General features: G+C 43.2%; 1 protein-coding gene across 1 annotated transcript in view; it reads right to left on the reverse strand.

Annotated features, from left to right (window-relative positions):
• Nucleotides 1-19,899, reverse strand: part of CSGALNACT1 (chondroitin sulfate N-acetylgalactosaminyltransferase 1) — a 205,135-nt gene that overhangs the window by 45,918 nt on the left and 139,318 nt on the right. Inside the window, exon 4 of the mRNA XM_011939786.1 lies at nt 4,563-4,779. Within this exon, the coding sequence (XP_011795176.1) occupies nt 4,563-4,779 (217 nt within the window). The remainder of the gene's footprint in view (nt 1-4,562; nt 4,780-19,899) is intronic.

Genomic DNA, 19,899 nt, shown 5'->3' on the forward strand with positions numbered 1-19,899 from the left:
GCCAGCATTGCTCAGGAAGGGGAAGGAAAAGGAAAGGAAAGGAAAGGAAAGGAAAGGAAAGGAAAGGAAAGGAAAGGAAAGGACAATGGATGCTGAGGTGAGACATATCCTGAATAAGTGAAAATAATTAAAGACTAATGAAGGAATTCTTCAGGCATTCTGGCAAAAGCCATTTACAAGAGAGACAAAATAAAGTGGTCTTACACTTCACCAGATCATTCAACGCCAGAATATCTACAAAGTCCTAAGGAAGGAAAGTGTATCCCATGAATTTTAAGCCCAGCTAAGCTGTCTGTACACGATAATGCCAACAAGTAGATACTCCATTGTCAAACACGTGTGACCCTTCTTGAAAACCTTTCTTGACCATACAATATAGCCAGCTAAGAACTCAGGAATGGAAAATTATTGGAAGAGGACTGCTGATGAATACATGAAATCCACTTAAATCCAGAACTAGAACTGTAGAAACTGTAGTTATAAAGCAGAATGTAAAGGCTGTAACCCTATAACCCTCTGCAAAGTAATAGATTGCAGCCAGGAACGGCGGCTCATTCCTGTAATCCCAGCACTTTGGGAGGCCGAGGTGGGCAGATCATTTGAGGTCAGGAGTTTGAGATCAGCTTGACCAACATGGTGAAACCCAGTCTCTACTAAAAATACAAAAATTGGCCGGGTGTGGTGGTGCACGTCTGTAATCCCAGCTACTCAGGAGGCTGAGGCAGGAGAATCGCTTGAAACTGGGAGGCGGAGGCTCTGGTGAGCCAAGGCTGTGCCACTGCACTCCAGCCTGGGTGACTGTGAGACTCTGTCTCAAAATAAATAAATAAATGATTGCTAACAAAAATCAGAAGATGAGACACAGAAGGCAGAAAGTATAGCTGTGCTGATTTCCTTTTGTACTGCAATTTTCAATCAAGTTACAAAATGTAGTAAAAAAATGATAATTCCAATCATTTTTTTGTTTTGCAAAAATCACTTTTTAACTTCAGCGGGATCTCTTGGGAACTCAAGTCTCTTACAGTGAAGAGACATTTTCTTAAAGTTCAGCAAATCCTTTATCATACTTCCAGTTTTCTTCTATAAATTTAAGCAAGATACATTTTAAGTCTATAAGTAGAAATAGAATGTATAGTATATCTCATGTTGCACTGACTTATTCCCAGCTGGCAAGCAATTCTTCTATCTGCAACTATGCAAAGAAAATTGCCCAGAATGACGTTCAACTAATGTTAATAATGGTTAATTCTGGGAGGTGAGACCTGGAGTGACTTTTTAAATAATGTATTCCTTGTGCTGTTCTACACTGCTTAAACATCTTATAATAGCCAAGTATCAACTTTTACAAACTATAAAGTCATGTTTAAATTATAAAAGCCAAAAATAATCTTTCACTGAATCTTTAAACAAAATATAAAACATATGGTAGCTATATAAATATTTAGAAAACAGAGAAAAAAAAAAAGAAATACAGATCGCTTCCATTGTCATCTTCAGTGTCAACCGCAGTTCACAGTCTCCAGTCTGGGGACGGAAAGGACTTTATGAAGACAACATCCAGTATTTTTTAAGTAGCCCGTTATATTTTCTCCCAGTAATTTTATGGTCATGTCAATTGCATTTAAATGCTTAATTGAATGGAATTTACTTTGCTTTTTGGTGTGAAGTAAGAATCACATTTTTTTTCTGCTATGTTTGGCTAGTTGTCCTGCCACCATGCCCTGAATAACCTCTTCTTTGGGTTTGAAATGCCATCTTTAATAAGGTCTTATGAAGAATTAAATACCCACAGATATTTACCCTCTCACATCCCAGTTTTTCAGAGACCTCAACACACTCAGAAATGCCCTGACTGTGAAGTAAACTCCCTACTCAGCCTCCTGCTCCAGTGTCAGCTGTCCTGGGCAGCTTCTCTTTGTGTCCCATTGTCCCCTGTTTGTATCTCTGCCACAGCACCTGGCTCTGTATTTGCAGCTTCTGCTACTCATGAAAGTAGGCACCGCATCTTGAATTCATCTTCCAATCCCTCGCATCTGGGTAGCGTGTCTAGCACATGCAAAAGGCTCTCAAAACATCCTCTCCAGGTCACAAGTTTTCCGCCACCCATCCCTTCCTACCTACAAGAGCAAGGGACATCCAAATAGCAAAAGTCCATGGGGTGAGCTGAGGCGACTTGACTCAAGGCAAACTGCCCCAGGATTTTTGTGTTCCTTTAAAACATACACTGGAATCACGTTTCATTTCACCCACTCCATTGTAAGCTACTCATTTGACTCTTCTCAACGACACTTCCCCTCCCATTTTTTTTCCTATTGTTAATTGCTTAAAATTCTCATGACACTAAGGAAATAGCTGTTTATATATGCCCAAGAGAATCCTGCTATTTCAGGCCCCAGGAGTCCTACAGGGAAGACTTGTCCTTTCACCGAGCAGTTACTTCCTTAGTGTAAGCACCACCTCGGCAAGCCTAACATGTCCAAGGACTCAGACAATCAAAGCTCAGGACCCTGAACTCAGTAAGACATAGGCAGCTTCTTCGCCAAAGGGACTTGCTCCAACCTAGTCCTAGAAATGGGCATTCTAGCTGCTGACAGTAATGATTTCACTTAATGCCTAATGCAAACCACACTCAGGTTCCACAACCGCATTCAGAACGCTAGAGGTTCAGTCATTCTGGAGATGTAATGTTTAATCAACCAGTGGCACTGTGCCATTCCAAAGGGAAGGCCTACAGAGAAAGAGAGCAAAAACACTAAAAGAAGGTCGAAAGAAGCCAAAACTATAAAAACACTCACTTCAGGACTGGAGCCAGAGGAACACTGCAAACAATTCTGTGATCATGCACAAAGGAGTATTCCACAAACTGGGAAAAGATCAATCAAAGAGTTCAGCCTACTTTGGATTACATCATGGCTAAAGGCAGGTTCCAGCTAATAAAAAAAGGTCACAAACTAAGGAACATGAAAAAGCTAAGGGAATTGAGAACTGCTATACCTTGGAAAGAAAAGACCAGGGCAGTTGTGATGACCACCTCCAAAAATACTTGAAAGCTTATGATGTTTAAGAAGAGATAGACTTGTTCAATCCTCCAGAGGCTAGAACTAGACCCATCAGGCAGTAGAGACATGGAAGCTGACTTCAGATACAAACAACAAAGAACTTTCCATCCAGAGATGGTCAAGAAAGCAGCAGCTTGACTAGCAATGTAGGCAGCTTCCTGGTGCACACACACATTGCCTAGAGAACCCTATGTCAGAGACAGAGTCTGAATTAAGGGAAGATTAGACCAGATGACCTCAAAGGTCTCTTCCAAGACTATTTGATTCTGATCTTCAAAAAACTTAGCTATAAGTGCGTTACCCTTTAAATTGAAATAGAGTATGCTCACGAACCAGAATTTTGAAAGGTATCAACCACACCCTTATACTGAACATTATGCCTTTTAATAATGTAAATTTACGAAGATTAAACATCAAGGCTGGGCATGGTGGCTCGCGCCTGTAATCTCAGCATTTTGAGAGGCTGAGGTGGGCGGATCACTTGAGACCAGGAGTTCAAGACTAGCCTGGCCAAAATGGCAAAACCCCATCTCTACTAAAAATGCAAAAATTAGCCGGGCATGGTAATGGGCACCTGTAATCCCAGCTACTTGGGAAGCTGAGGCAGGAGAATCGCCTGAACCTGGGAAGCGGAGGTTGAAGTGAGCAGAGTTCGTGCCACTGCACTCCAGCCTGGGTGAGAGTAAGACTCTGTCTCAAAAAAGAAATAAAAAATCAGCTTGATCTTTCAAGATTTATAATTAGACAGTAGGATTTTCTATGTTTAAAATAAGCTGGCGAAATAACTTAGCTGGTTATCCTCAGCCAATATGTGCATCTGAGCCATCACAGCTTCTAAGATCCAGCACCGCACAATCAAGGGCTTAAAGGCACACATGTAAAACCTTCATCAGCGTGCCTGAAAAATGAAACCCCACTTGCTTTCATTGAGTAGCTACAAAAATGTGGGCTTGAAACCTTCTTGGTATAATTCTACATTTAAGTCTAAGATGATGCAGGTTAGAATAAAAGATTGATTTGGATCCAATGCATTGCAGCCACCACTAGAACAGGACAGCAGGTGAAGGTAGCCTAAAGCCGATCAAGAACACCTTCCAGCGCTCACCCACTGTTAACGTGGGCTCTGCCACTGCCACCTCCCCTCTGGTCCTCAAGCCTCAAGGTTGCTCACTTGCGAGTCTTCGTTCCTGCTATCCCCAAACCCCAGCCTATCCGCAAGTCAGAATGAACATAACAGGCATTCGGTCATTTCTGTAGATCCTGGTGAAAACCCAGCCCTTCCTGCTTTTCCCTTCTGAAGGTAAATATGCTCGTAAGGCAGTTTTCGAATTGCTCTAGGGAAAGGCAAATACAAATGATAAACTTTACATGGGGAAAACAGAGCTGAACAAGAGAAAGGAGGCTTTGTACTCGGCAGGGGGAATGAAGGAGATGACGGGAAGTGATACCAGTGTTCTAACACACACCATGCGGAGGGAGATAAACACGTGCAAACAAACCAACCTGAAATTCTGCATGAACTGCCGGAACTTGTCCACCCTTTTTGCTAGAGGCACAATAACATTGATAAGCATGTTGGCCATGTTGAGCTTTTCTTTTTTTACTTTCATGATGGGGCCGAATGGTCGAAACAAGACGAGCCGTTTGAATTCGTGTTTGTGGTCCCCTTTGAAGGTGAGCTCGTACAACGTCCCTTTGTCCCTTTCTGTTCGATAGATCCCTGTTAAGAGAAAAACAAGGAAAGACAGTTCTAAAAATTAACCTTGGCTGCTGAGTATTTTTTAACCGAGATCTAGCACAGAATGCCTTTAAAAAGTGTTTAAGATGAAATCTCTCCAACAATTACTCGAAAATTCAAAATGCTCCCAATTAAAAAATACCAAAAGAAGTCAAAATACCATGAATTTAAAAATCACAGTTATGAAGATTGCATAAAAACATGGGAAAAAGCTTGAAATGCTGGATACAAACTGTATTCGTAGGATACGGAGGCATTTATAAAAGGATTTTTGGAAATAGGCCAAAATAAGACTGACTATGATACAGAGAGGGATTATTTGTTCTTTTCTTCTAGTATCCAAATTTTCTGCAATATGATTTCAAGAATATTAAAATAATTATATTTAATTTTAAAAATGAGCATTAAAACTATCTCTTAGAAATTAAGCCTTTTCTGTCTGGGCGCAGTAGCTCATGCCTGTAATCCCAGTACTTTGAGAGGCTGAGGTGGGCCTATCACCTGAGGTCAGGAGTCTGAGAACAGCCTGGTCAATATGGTGAAACCTCATCTCTACTAAAAATATAAAAGTTAGTAGAGTGTCATGTTGCATGCCTGTAATCCTGGCTACTCAGGTAACTGAGGCAGAAGAATTGCTTGAACTCAGGAGGCAGAGGTTGGAGTGAGCCAAGATTGTAGCACTTCACTCCAGCATGGGCAAGAAAGCGAGACTCCGTCTCAAAAAAAAAAAAAAAAAAAAGCAAAGAAATTATGTCCATTTCAGATGAACTGACCATAGTGAACTCTTTGGGACACCTGGGAGTAGCTCAGGGCTGGTCACATGGGCTGTGGGGCCCTCTGGAAGCTTCTAGAAGCATTAAAATAGACAACACATAAAATATTCAATACAGTGGTATGAATACATTATATTTAGTTTCACATCTTCCTTCCTATCTCTCAGCAGCATGGCTCAGGGAATCAGAGCACATACTATGAAGCCAAACTGCCTCGGTTCAAATCCTGGCCCCAGAGGTTTGCTTTGAAAAATTACTTCACGCTCCTGTACCTCATTTTCCCCACAGGTTACTGTGAGGAGTTCATGTTTTCAAATGTGAAAGAAGTTAGAACAGTACATGGCATGCAATAAACCCTTGATAAATGTTAGCTATCCTCACGACTCCCCTTTCTCTGAGAAGGTAGCAAATCAGGAGAGAAGTCTGTAGACCTTTCAAACTGTGTCCCATCCCATGTCACTGTTGCTGAAACTCCACAGAGTGTCGCTTGTCAGGTGGAAGATACGAACCAGCATCTCAGCTCCCCTCTCAGAACAAGCCTCCCTAGGGTCTAGGTGACAGAACTTCCCAATCTAAGGATCAAATGATTTCCCTGATGCCTAAAGATCCATTTCCTTCTAATATCGCTGGTATTAAGAGTATGTTCTCTACAGTCAGGAAACACACACACACACACACACACCCATATGCACACATGACAAAGGTAAAATTCAACAAATCAGAGAAGCTTTTGAGTTATACAGTAGTCCCCTTTTTCTAGTTTCACTTTCTGCCATTTCAGTTACCTGAAGTACAATATATTTTGAGAGTGAGAGAGAATCAGGCAGACACACACACGGAGAGAGAAAGAGACCATGTTTACATACTTTTTATTACCATATATTGTTATAATTATTCTCTTTTGTTATTGGTTATTGTTGTTAATCTCTTTCCGGGGGCGTAATTTATAAATTAAACATTATCCTAGGTATGTACATACGGGGAAAAACATACTATAGCTAGGGTTCAGGACTCTCTGTGCTTCTGGGCATCCACTGGGGGTCTTGGACTGTATCTCCCAGGATGAAGGGGAACGTAGGTACCATGGATTCTATTCACGTCTCCTTAATCGCCACAGTAAACTGAGAATGCACCTACCAGTCACTGGCTACAGAAATACATCTCCAGGGAGAAACCTGACAAGTGACACTGTGTGGAGTTTCACTTCCAGTGACACGGCAACAGAATACAGTTTGAAAGGTACATAAATAGATTTCTCTCCTGCCCAGCGTCAGTTACAGCTTCTCAAGGTCTCTCACAAACCACTCCTTTTTTCTTCCTCACTCTACCTCTTCTCTCTTGTGGGAACTACATGTCTTCCTCACAAATGTTGCCAAGTTCTCTTCTCTGTTCTTTGCCTTCTAGGAGCTTTTCATCCTACAGCACTGGTTTTACAGCCTCTTTGATTGTGTTCAAAGACTGGATTTCTTTGAGGTGCCACAGAGAGGAGTGTGGTCCTGTGAGTTTTCAAGGTAGTCTTGCGTCTCCCTGCTGTCCTCACAGCCCCACCTGAAAACCCAAACGTACAGTTCCCCAGCAGTGAACACAGCTATTTAAAGGCCCAGACACAGAGGAATTACAAGGACTAAGTTCCCTTTGGAAGCCTTCACCAATGCGTTGAGTAAAACGGTATCCTGCTTGACGGCCCTCAAAGTCTGGGAAGCTGAGAGTTTTGCTGAGCTCATGATGGAAAAGATTTCAAAGACCCAGAGGGGAAAGCCATGGAAGAAAAGAAGGTTCATTTCTTAGGAAGCTCAAAGGACTTATTTGAAAACGTTAAGTGTTTCCCTTCAAAGTCTGTTCATTCTTTCAGGAATGTAGTACTCACTGAGGCAACAGGCTCTTTTCCCATCTCTGATGTTGTCTGGGATCACAAGGTGAACCAGCTCCCAGGGCCCAGATGAGGTGGGGCTGAGTCTGAAAGCAGCCACTTTCACCATGGAGGGCTTATCCACACAGCAGCCACATTCACCATGGAGGACGTATCCACACAGCACCCACATTCACCATGGAGGGCGTATCCACAAAGCAGCCACATTCACCATGGAGGGAATATCCACACAGCAGCCACATTCACCATGGAGGGTGTATCCACACAGCAGCCACATTCACCATGGAGGGCGTATCTATCTGCACAGCACCCACATTCACTATGGAGGGCGTATCCGCACAGCAGCCACATTCACCATGGAGAGGCTATCTACACAGCAGCCACATTCACCACGGACGAAGTATCTGCACAGCAGCCACATTTGCCACAGACAGTACCTGCACAGCAGCCACATTTGTCACAGGTGGCGTATCTGCACAGCATCCACATTCACCACAGAGGGCCTATCTGCACAGGAGCCATATTCGCCACAGAGGCCATATGTGCACAGCTGAAACAGGCCTCCCAGTGTGGGTGGCTCCGTCTCATCGAGTTTCTGTTATTTGTGTCAGCAGCGTAACTTCTCCACACAGTCATAAACACAGAAAATGCAGCTGACGGTTTAACATACAAATAAAAATGTATGCAGGCTGAGGAACGATTTTTTTTCCCCCAGTAAAGTCATTTTCTCAGAGGCAGGCTAAGAATCATTAACTTTTAAAAATCTAAATCCACAGAGTTGAAAATACAGATAGCAATATACCTAAACCTGTCTCAAGAGATGGACATCTATTTATGAAGAACCTAGAGAATGCAGTAATTCTTATTTATAATAACTCCTACAAATAGAGAATGCCAGCTGCCTTGGTGGTGCCTGCATCATCAGCCGCGGGTGACAGAGATCCCCAGCCATGGTCACTGGTTCCAGGTATGTCACACTGCCCATCAGGAAGGTCACAGCACCCAGGCTCACCCCACACACCGTAATTTATGCTGCTTTCTATCTTCCACATACCATGCCTTGCAGCAGTCATTACATCCATTTTTTAGCTAGGTTCTCTATACTCTGGTAATTATTTTAATTATATCTTATCAATCTGATTTGGGATCCCTTAATTTCATCTATTTTCTTTTTTTTTCAACTTTTCTTTTAGGTTCAGAAGGAACATGTGTAGGTTACACAAGTAAACTGCAAGTTGCAGGGGTCTAGTGTACAGATAATTTTGTCACCCAGGTAAACAGCATAGTACCTGATAGGTGGTTTTCCAGCCCTCGCCCTCCTCCCACTCTCCACCCTGAAGTAGGCCCCAGTGTCTACTGTTCCCTTCATAGTGCCCATGTGTACTCAATGTTTACCTCCCACTTATAAGTGAGAACATGTGTTATTTGGTTTCCAGTTTCTGCATTCACTTAGGATAATGGCCTCCAGCTGCATTCCTATTACTCCAGAGGACATGATTTCATTCTTTTTTATGACTGTGTAGTATTCCATAGTATATACATGTCACATTTTCTTTATCCAGTCCACAGCTGACGGGCATCTAGGTTGATTCTATGGCTTCGCTATTGTGAACGGTACAATTCCATCTATTTTAAATACATTATTTAAAACTCTCTTGCAACCTAAGTCCACCAAAAACCATACCCAGCCATCCACCCACCATGCCCACAGGCACACATTCCCATCCCTGCACAGAGGGAGCAGCATTCACTTGGTCTTCTTTAAACACGAAGGACAACACCTGAAAAATTCCTTTCGCCTCCTGGAACTCTTTATTGGTGGAAACACAAAGGAACGGAGAGAACTCAGCGCGGGGGTTGGGGGGAGAAGGCTAAGTATTCCAAGGCAGGAATGGTTTTTCAGTCAATAAGCTGACACATGCAAATGGCAAGCACAAAGCAAAGTAGCCCCACAAACACCTTCCTTGTCATCTTGGGTAGAACAGCATCATTTCATGCACTATGCAAATTAAAGATCAAAATCAGGACTCCGGAGCTAGCTTAGGTCTTTGTTTAAACACCCTACCTGGCACCTCCATGTCCTTCCTCCCTTCCATAAATGCTAAGCTTTCTTTGAGTTTGGTGTAATTACTCCTTGTGCAAGCATCCTGATGCCGGTCTTTTCCTACTCAACGGGCCAGGATCTAAGACCCCCAACTAGGTGGGGACGTCTCCAGGTATGCAAGACAGAGATCTGTAGTCTATTCATGCAAATGTCTATTCCTTCAGCAGGCCAGGAGCTAACCAGTGCAGACACCTCTCTGTACCCTGTCTTCAACTGAGGACCTTCACAAGGGACAAGAAAGGCACCACTCCTGACTCTCACATTCCCCACCCCCACTGACATGCATGTACACAGGTTGTGACAGATGTCACACTACTGAGCCTATGCAGAATTTCTCTTCAAACTTCCTGCCTGCAAACCATTACATTCATTCTCAAGAGTCCCCTTCACCCACATTCATTCTCAGTCTCCACATTCATCCCTGCCTTCCCTACCTTCCTACATGGAGCCTTGGTCTCCCAGCTGGATAACAACAAGCATCTGCCAACCCATATCCTGGCCTCTGGGGCCTAGCTGGTCCCACATGTATATCCTTTGGCCCTTATGTGTCCACAGCACCACTCAAACCCCAATCTCCGGAGCTCAAGGTTCTCGCCAGCATCCCATACCACAGAATAAAGTACCAACACCACAGCCCGGCCTTCAAGACGCTCCATACTCAGGCCCCCACCTACTGTACCAGTTGTATGTCTTGTTCCTGCCTTTTGTAAAATCTGGGCACCAATCAATCTGGTTTATATTGAGCACATGAAACTACTGATTCCAGGGGTCCCCAAGCCCTGGAACGGTACCAGTCCATGGCCTGTTCGGAACTGTGCTGCACAGAAGGGGAGCAGCAGGTAAGTAGGCATGACTGCCTGAGCTCTGCCTTCTGTCAGAATTACATTCTCACCACCCTACATTGAACTGTACATGCAAAGGATGTAGGGTGTGTACTCCTTATGAGAATTGAAATAATGCCTGATGATCTGAGGTGGAACAATTTCATCCCAAAACCACTACCTTCCCCTTGTTGTGGAACTGTCTTGCACGAAACTGGTCCCTGGTACCAAAAAAGTTAGGGACCGCTGACAACTTTCTCCAGTTGGAGAAACTTGAATCCTGTGCACTACTGGTGGGAAGCAACACGGTGTGCACTGTGGAACACAGTTTGGTACTCCCTCAAAAAGTTAAATATAGAAATACCATATGATTCAGTAATTCCATATATATCTAGGTCTACATCCCAAAGAATTAAAAACAGGGGTCCTAAAAGATACTTAGGCACTCATGATCAGAGCACCATTATTCACAAAAGCCAAAAGATGAAAACAACTCACACCCCCATCAACAGATAAATGGATAAATAAAATGTGGTCCATCCATACAATGGAGTACCAGCTGCCTTAAAAAGGATGTACATTCGCATACATGCTACAACATGGACGAATCTTGCAGACATTATGCTAAGTGAAATGAGCCAGGCACAAAAGGACAGATACTGTAAGATCCCGCTGATAGGAGGTGCTTAGAGAAGTAAAGTTCAGAGAAAGCACAGAATAGCGGTTGCCAGGGGCTGGGGAAGCAGGGACTGGGGATTTAGGGTCTAACGGGCACAGAGTTTCTCTCTGAGAAGATGAAAGTACTCTGAAGATGGATGGTGGTAATGGATGCACAACAATGTGAATGTACTTAATGCCACTGAACTGTCCACTAAAAAATGGTTTAAATGATGAATGTTAAATGTACTGACCACCATAACTGCTATCCTCTGAAAAAGTCTACCAGTTTCTCACAGACACACCCCGTGCACAAGTCTATGCGTCCACCTTCTCCTTTTAAATCTGATCCTTCTGCTCTGGGTAGATTCCCAGGACATTCTCAATGCAAAGCCATCTCTCTTCTTCAGGCACTTCTGTCTTAGAGCTTTAAACTCTCTTCCTAAACTATTGTTTTGGCACCTGACCACATGAAAACATCTTGGGCATCCGCCTGTCCAGGCTTACCATTTCCCAGATGAGCAAAATGAGACTCAGAGAAGATGTGATTCGCTTGTGTTAGCCTAACTGGTTAATGAAGGCCTGGAATAAACCCCCACTGAAGGATTTACTCCCTGGAGTCACTTTTCATATGCAAAAAAAGATAATTCAGCACATAGAAAAGAATCCAGATCATGAAAAGAACATCCAAGAAGTCAGAATAAACAAGGTAAAGTCTGTAGCAAAACTCACTGTACCCAGAGACAACCCTCACACCTACCCTTACAGATTTCCTTTAACCTTACCATAGAATTCTGACATTTGGTAAGTACCATAGAATTCTGACATTTCAGCTATCTGAAGTTCCAATCTCCAATACATTGAAAAGGGTAAATTTTGAAAGGAGGGATTTTTAATGGAAAAAAATATATATATTCAACAAGAAAACAAAGAATATTTGGGAAAAGAATATCTGTAACAGGCAGAAGTGCTGAGAATGGTAAATAGTGTCAAGCAACATCCTGACAGAAGGGAGAGGGGAAAATACTTTCTTTTAATTATCAATATCTGAAATCATTTAACGTACTTCATCTTTGCCAAAAGGTTGAGAAGCGATGATGATTTAATATAAAGAAAAAACACTTCACCCATGTAAATTGCCTTTGAAGACATCCCCGTAATCGCACAGATGTGTTTACACTTTTGTACTGTAAATAAACGTTCTGCTTACTCTGTTCAAATAAGGAACAGGTAAATGCTTAAGATTTTACTCTGAAAAAGTATTTTTTTTTTTTCCTATTTTGTTGTCTCACCTAGAAAATTCTGCTCAGATAGCATATCGCATTCCCCGATCACATGAGATAAATGAGACACTATTACAGTGCCATCACCTGCCAGCTCTGTTTTTACAGGTGAAGTAGTAAACTTGTGACATTTGTGGAAGAGATGTCCTAAGACTGCTATAAATCCTCATATGCTCAGATGCTGGAAAGCAAATCACTCACCCCATGAAATGCAATAAAAATTATCTCCTCAGAGGCTGTCTTCATCTGTGGGGCAACAGAAACGTCCCTACTTTCCCCTGCATCACAGTTCACCTATGTTCAGTGGCTCTGGACTTGTCCTCACTGGTTTTATTTCTATTTCAACTGCCACTGAAAGTTTCTTTCACTTGATAAGAAATAGATGCAGTGACTGGTGGACTTGCTGAAAAAATGCATACATCACCTTTTCTTGTTCCTCTAAACTGCATTTTTGCATATTTGTTCATGTCATAGATGCAGGCAGACAAATCCACTATCTGGTTCCTAATCCATCAGAAATGTCTAAGAACTCACTCACTTAGAGTGCCTTCTTATTTCATCATTGGTACTAGCAGTTGACTTTTTTTTTTTTTTTTTTTGAGACAGTCTCACTCCACTCCTGGAGTGAGGCACCACTCCTGACTCAGGCTGGAGTGCAGTGGCACAGTCTCGGCTCACTGCAAGCTCCAACTCTCAGGTTCACGCCATTCTCCTGCCTCAGCCTCCTGAGTAGCTGGGACTACAGGCGCCCAACACCATGCCCAGCTAATTTTTTGTATTTTTTTAGTAGAGATATGGTTTCACCGTGTTCGCCAGGGTGGTCTCGACCTCCTGACCACCCCGTGACCGACCTGCCTTGCTCTCCCAAAGTGCTGGGATTACAGGCGTGAGCCACCTTGCGTGGCTGGTACTACCAGTTGACTTTCTTTTCAGAGCCCTTCTTCCCTTGCAGAGAACTGCAATGTATTTCTCACCTCATGAAGGCCACCAGGTATTCGATAATGAGTAGAAAATGAAGGCAGGTTAGGATTTCAGCACTGAAGTGGGTTGGGCTCCTCGGCAGGTGGCCTGCCAGCCTCACGGAGTTCAAATGCAAATGACATGGTTAGTTTTATTTTTATTAATTTTTTCTTATGGCTAATATTAAGGATGGATTGTATTTTATATTAGAGATATAAACATGGTCCAGGCAGGGTGGCTGTTGCCTGGAATTAGAACTTTGGGAGGCCGAGGCAGGCCGATCACGTGAGCCCAGGAGTTCCAGACCAGCCTGGGCAACATGGTGAAATCCCATCTCCACAAAAAATACTAAAAATCGGCCAGGTGTGGTGGTATGCCCCTGTAGTCCCAGATACTCAGGAGGCTGAGTCAGGAGGATCACTTAAACCCAGGAGTTGGAGGCTGCAGTGAGCTGCCATCGTGCTGCTGCACTCAAGCCTCAGCAACAGAGTGAAACTCTGTCTCATAAAATAAAAATAAAAAAGATGAACATGATAAAATCACTGTGCTTTCAGGATTCACATTCTAGAGAGAAAGACAGGTAAACAAAACAGGCATCAGGATGATAAGTGCTTAACAGAGTCTGCCCATGGGGTAAGGGAAAAAAAGGAGGGCGTCTCCACCTGCTGGAGGGTCTGGACAGTTTGATAGCAGATGTTTTTACCAGAACTGAAGACTGAGCATGTGTTGACCAAGACAACATCAGAGAGGGCCTTCTAAGGAAAGATAATCGTGGAAGCAAATCGTGGCCAGCTTGTTATGTTTGGCCACCTTGAGGCAGTTCGGCAAGGCTGGAGTGCCACAGGCAGACAAGAATGCAAGGTGGGAGAATGCTGGAAAGGCCAAAGTGGAGCGGGATGAGGGGTCACATTATATGGATTCCCTAAGTCTCCTTCACAGATGCAACCAGTCCTAGAGCAAAGGGGAGCCAGGTCAGTGTTTTAGCATGGGAGAGATGAGATCTTTTAGGACTTTCACCTTACAGCAGTATAGGGCACGGGTGGATGATGACAGTGAACGAGATCAGAGAACAACGAGGAAAGAACCACAATGGTTTAGCAGGAAATGACAAGAGCCTGAACTAAGATGGTAGCAGTGGAGGTGGAAAAGAGCTTGAGAATGTCACTAGAAAATGTCATGGCAGGTGAGGGAGAGGGAGAAAAGGAGGCTGACTCGAGTTACAGTTGAGACAGGGATTATGGGCTAAGCTGTGGATGTGCCGATTTGAAGAGGTATATCAGTAGGATTGAAGCTTGGCAGGTAAGCCTTTTGTAGACATACAGATTTAGACATCCCTGCCATGTAAGTTGAAGCTGTGGATGTGGGTCAGGTCAGCCAGGAAGAGTCTGTAGATTAAGAAGAACAAACTCAGGATGCAGGCCCAGGATATGCCAAACCTTCAGGTGCACAGTGCATGGACCTGCAAGGGTCACTGAAAAGTCCCAGTGACAGAAGTACTCAGAGGGACAGAAGACAGCAGCATCAGGGACCAGTCTGGGAAACACAGCAAGAACTTGTGTCTAGAAAAAAGTGTAAAAATTAGCAGGGCATGGTGCTGTGCACCTGTAGTCCCAGCTACTTAGGTGGCACAGACACGAGGATCCCTTGAGCCCAGGAGATTGAGGCTGCAGTAAGCTATGTGTGCACCACTGCACTGCAGCCTGGGTGACAGAGCAATACCCTGCCTCAAAAAAAAAAAAAAAAAAAGAGATAGCCCACTGCATGGGGCAAGGAGGAGACCATCCACAGGTAGTCTTATCAATAACAGTTCCAAGGGTGTAAGACAGCCTAGGATAGATTTGAAAAATGATAAGGGATGAAGGGGCAGCAGTGAGTTGAGTGTTTTTCCTTAATTTCCTAGAAAATGTCAAGTTTATTCCCACCTCAGAACCTCTGCCCTTTCTTTCTCCTCTGCCTGGGACACTTCCCCAGGTCTGGCATGGCTAGATCCTTCCTACCATGTAGGTCTCTGCCCTGAAGCCACCCCCTCAATGAAGCTTTACCTAGTCTCAGTCTCTGAAGGCCCCCACCATCCCACAGACACTCTCTGTTACCCTGTTCTGGATTTTTCATCGCACATTACCTGAATGTGTTTATTGCTTACCTACACGTTACTGTTCCTGCCATGGGAAGGTACGCTCTGTGAAACCAGAACTTGGTGTCTGCTACCCTAAGGAATATCTGCTGCACAGAAGAAGAAAGAGAGGGAGGGAAGAAGAAAGGGAATGTGCTTGGCTAAAAAGGGAATAAATGCAATAGGGTAGAAATCAGAGGAATTACCGAGTTGACAGAGTGTTTAAAAAAACATATTGGAAAGAGCAACATACTTCCTTCATAAGCTGATAAGAAAGAACAAATAGAAACGGGTAATACGGATACAGGGATGGAGTGAGAAGGTGAGAGGCAGATGAGATCTACAACCGGGCAAAGTACTTGGTATCAGACAAGGAGGAGTTACCTAGTTCCCCAAATGGGGATGGAGCAGAAGGCTAGGGATACATATAGAGAAAACTTGGGGCAAGGAACCGCAGGAGCTCATGGCACTAAGTTGGTGAAACAGAATGAGGGAATTAAAAGGAGAATAATGGGTTTATGAGGAGTGCTGGAGGCTGGGATGGGGCAGTGGAGCATGGAGATGAGTAAGGATATGGAAAACTACGCAGAGGTGCGTGCAGCGGGGCGAGAGAGCATGAATTTGCACTGACATCAGCACGCGCATTCAGTGACTTCTCTCCAGCAGCGTGAGCAACACAGGAAACAAGACGGCGACTCACTGAGCTGTGACTGGCCTCTGCATGACAGGTGTGAGGGCAAGGAAGGCAGGCACTGGGAAGCAAGTAGCAGAAGTGTTACAGGTAGCTAGGTATGAGCGGGGCAGGAGAGGGCTCTCCCCTAGAAATGTAAGGGGATGTTTCAACAATTATCTCATTGCCTCTCTAAAAACGAAAATTTGGCAGGGCCACAGAGAGTCCACTTCCTGATGTTCCACACCTGTTAACAGCTAAATGCTAACTGAATGCAGGCCCTAAGGAGAAGCAAAGTCCTGGGAACATGTGCTAAAGAGACAAAAATGCACTGGTCGCGGTGGCTCATGCCTGTGGCTCCCAACACTTTCGGAGGCCGAGGTGGGCGGATCACCTGAGGTCAGGAGTACCAGACTAGCCTGGCCAACATGGTGAAACCCTGTTTCTACTAAAAATACAAAAACTAGCTGGGCGTGGTGGTGGGCGCCTATAATCCCAGTTACTTGGGAGGCTGAGGCACGAGAGTCGCTTGAACCTTGGAGGCAGAGGTTGCAGTGAGCCAAGACTGCCCCACTGCACTCCAGCCTGAGCAAGAGAGCGAGACTCTGTCTCAAAACAAAACAAAACAAAAGGAGAGACAGAGGAGAGAGAGGGAAAGAAAAAAAAAAAGTGACGTATGATCTTCTCCAGGCATACTCCACCGGAAAAGGGAAGAGAGTCTCCAACGGGCATGCCTGTAACTCACTAAACACTCTGCGCATGCTCAATGCCAAAGGGTAAGGCGAACACCGCGCATGCGGAAAGCCTACCCTAAAGGGAAAATCATGGGGAAGAGGCAAGCCTATAAAGTCCCAGGATCAAGTTTAAAGCTCTCCCAGCCTCCTTTTTTTTTTTTTTTTCTTTTTTTCATTCCTGTCTTCTTTTGCTCTCTTTTCTCTCTTGGACCCTCAGGTACTCACTCGGGTCCCTTTCAAGTGAATTTTCCTTTTGTTCCTGTTCTAAAGCCTTTTAAAATAAACTTCCATTCCTGTTCTAAAACTTGCCTCAGTCTCTTTTTCTGCTTTATGTCCCTCAGTCGAATTCTTTTGTCTGAGGCGGCAAGGACTGAAGTTGCTGTGGACCTGTAGGGGTTCGCCACTGGTAACTTGGGGTAACTGGGATCTCTTCCACTAGTAACAGAGGGGTTACATTATGGGGTCCATATGAGGAGCAGAGAAGCTTAAGGAAAGGTACAGTATAAGGACAGGAAAGAGTGAAAGCTTAGATGCACTGAGAGTAAACAACAACAAGGCTAAAGTGAGAAAACTCAACAGAAGAGATGGGGATGAAACAGATTCTGAGGATGTTTAAGTCTAACCCGCTCCAGGTGATCAACAGCCCCAGAATGAGGCTGTCCTGGAAATCGGGCCTCTGCACTTTTCTCCCTCAGTGCTGTCTCTGGAGTTGGCTGGACTCAGACAACAGGCTGCTCGAAAAAACTCCACAGATTTCTTTGTCACCTTCACTTCCTATTGTTGAATAACTGTTGGTTTCTAATGAAGAAATGGCAGATCCATCTCTTCCCATCATCTTACTTTAAGATACCAACGGTTAGAAATTACACTTGCAGGATGCCTACTTGGACTCAATGGAGTTTAAGAGGCCAGTCGGCAAGGGTAGAGGTGAAGATAGTAGGGAGCTCTACAAAAATTCCAGAACAAACAACATGCAAGGAGGAGAAGTCACAGCTGCCATTGTTAGGGCAAGTTTCCAAACAGCTGTAGGACTTCCTCTGCAAACATAGCGGAATGTATATCCAGGATGTCGTGGGAAAGCAGAAAACTTAAGATATACGCAGAAGCAATGAGCAGGAACTAAAAGGTCAAAGATCAAGGAATGTGTGACCAAGCTATTGTCTTTGGCCAACCATTGACCTCACCCACATACAATTTACCACCAAAGTAGAGGATGTACAGCCTAACTGAAATTTCCATAACCCTGACTCACGTCCATTTTTCAAACCCCGTTCACAAATATTATCTTGATTTTGAAGTATCTTTCAAAGAGGTAAGCCATTTACTCATTTTGAAAAAGTTAAATAAGTAACCTATTCAAGGTTGCAAGTGATATGCTCCCAGACCAAAGGGCATACGAGTAAAAATCTGAGAGCAATGTCAAAGTAAAGCTCTTTCAAGGTGAATCAACTCGGCCATCAAAAGGATGTTTTAACTCTTCTTTCTTTTCTGTTCTTCCTTTCTTTTTGAGACTGACTTGAGAATAGCAAAACATAAAGATGCTTCAAAAAGCTTATCAACTTTCCAAAGCATATCAGAAAACTCTTAAAACTCATCTTTGAAGAGTAAGATAATATCATATTAATTCATTGATATCAATTTCTTTATATTTAAAATGTGGAATAATAGTTCTTCATAGGGTTATTTTGAAGATTAAAAAATATGTAAAACATTCATGCCTGGTATATAGGAAGTACTCAATGATGTTAGCAATAACAATAATAATTATTCTTACTATTATTATCATGTCACTCCACTTTCTTCCATTAATCATTTAATGTATTACTGCTCTCAAACAGGTCAGGACTGCAGAGCAAGTACGTCACTTGCTCTACCGGCATTAAATATGCTTGAAAGCAGAAAGCAATTGCTAGTTTTTTCAAGTCACCACTGTGGACCCAGAGATGTGAAGATTTTTGATATTCTGGTAAAAAGCCTCAGGATATACAAATTAGCATATGTAATATTCGGGTCAAGGTAATGTTTTAGCAAGATTACTCTAGGATTTTTTTGATATTGCTTGAAAAACCCATTTCTAATGCATAACATCAACAGAAAATTTCAAATGATTAACTGAAAGTCCTTTGTCACTTACCATGACCTTTCATCTCCCCTCCGAATCATCTGTTCCAGTTGTAAAACCCTGCCTTATATAACACCTACATCACTATCCGCAGTCACTAACATGATTATCACAGGGTCCTTCCCAGACACACACAGTCTCCTGGCTCTTCCAGACAGGCTTCTGTGGTTGACCAACACCCATGGTACAGACTGCCAGCCTAACCCTGGCTTCACCACTGACTTTCTAGCACCTTAAATAAGGTATTTCATGACTCAGGGTTCCTACTTCCTCATCTTAAAAATTGGATCACAGTGTCTGTTCAAAGCCTCACCATCAACTGCTTGGTACTTCAAGAAAAGTCATAAGTACTGTCTCTTAAAAGCATTGGTTTTGCTGGAATGACTCACCTAATGAATTAGTGGTGGAAATTTATTTTAGCTTTACAAATAGGCTATAAAGTTTAATCCACTGGATATTTGGGGAAAATATATATGTATTTCTGTGGAACTTCTAAATGACAGAGAAACCACAGTAAGCTGAAGATCAAGAAAAGAATTATAAGCCTAGAAAATAGGTCACAATATTCTACGATAATAGAATGAATTGACCTGTATTCATCTATGCCAGTAGAAACTGGTAAGCTTGAGAAAATATAGGTTTTTGGACACTAGACCTATTAACTTGAGGTCTGAAGACTAGCTTTTGGAAACCATTCATTTCTCTCAAACTGGTATATTGTAACTCTTTAGTAAATCTTAGTTAAAAAGGAACTAGCCGTTACAATAAATAATAAACAATGGTCCCAATCGATGGAACTTCTGATGAGAGATAAAATGTGACCAATGACCACTAAACGGGTGCTATAACAAAGCCTGGATTTGTTGTCTCTGTGGGTTCCACGGAAGTCTTCAAAAGGCAAAGAAACCAACACTCCCGCCAATCTAGGAAAACAATTGATGTGAAAAGCACATTTGTAGACCCAATTCTTCCTCTACCCTTTGAATATCTACTTT

This window comes from Colobus angolensis, unplaced genomic scaffold (genome assembly GCF_000951035.1).
Source record: "Colobus angolensis palliatus isolate OR3802 unplaced genomic scaffold, Cang.pa_1.0 Scaffold184, whole genome shotgun sequence".
Taxonomy (NCBI): Eukaryota; Metazoa; Chordata; class Mammalia; order Primates; family Cercopithecidae; genus Colobus; species Colobus angolensis.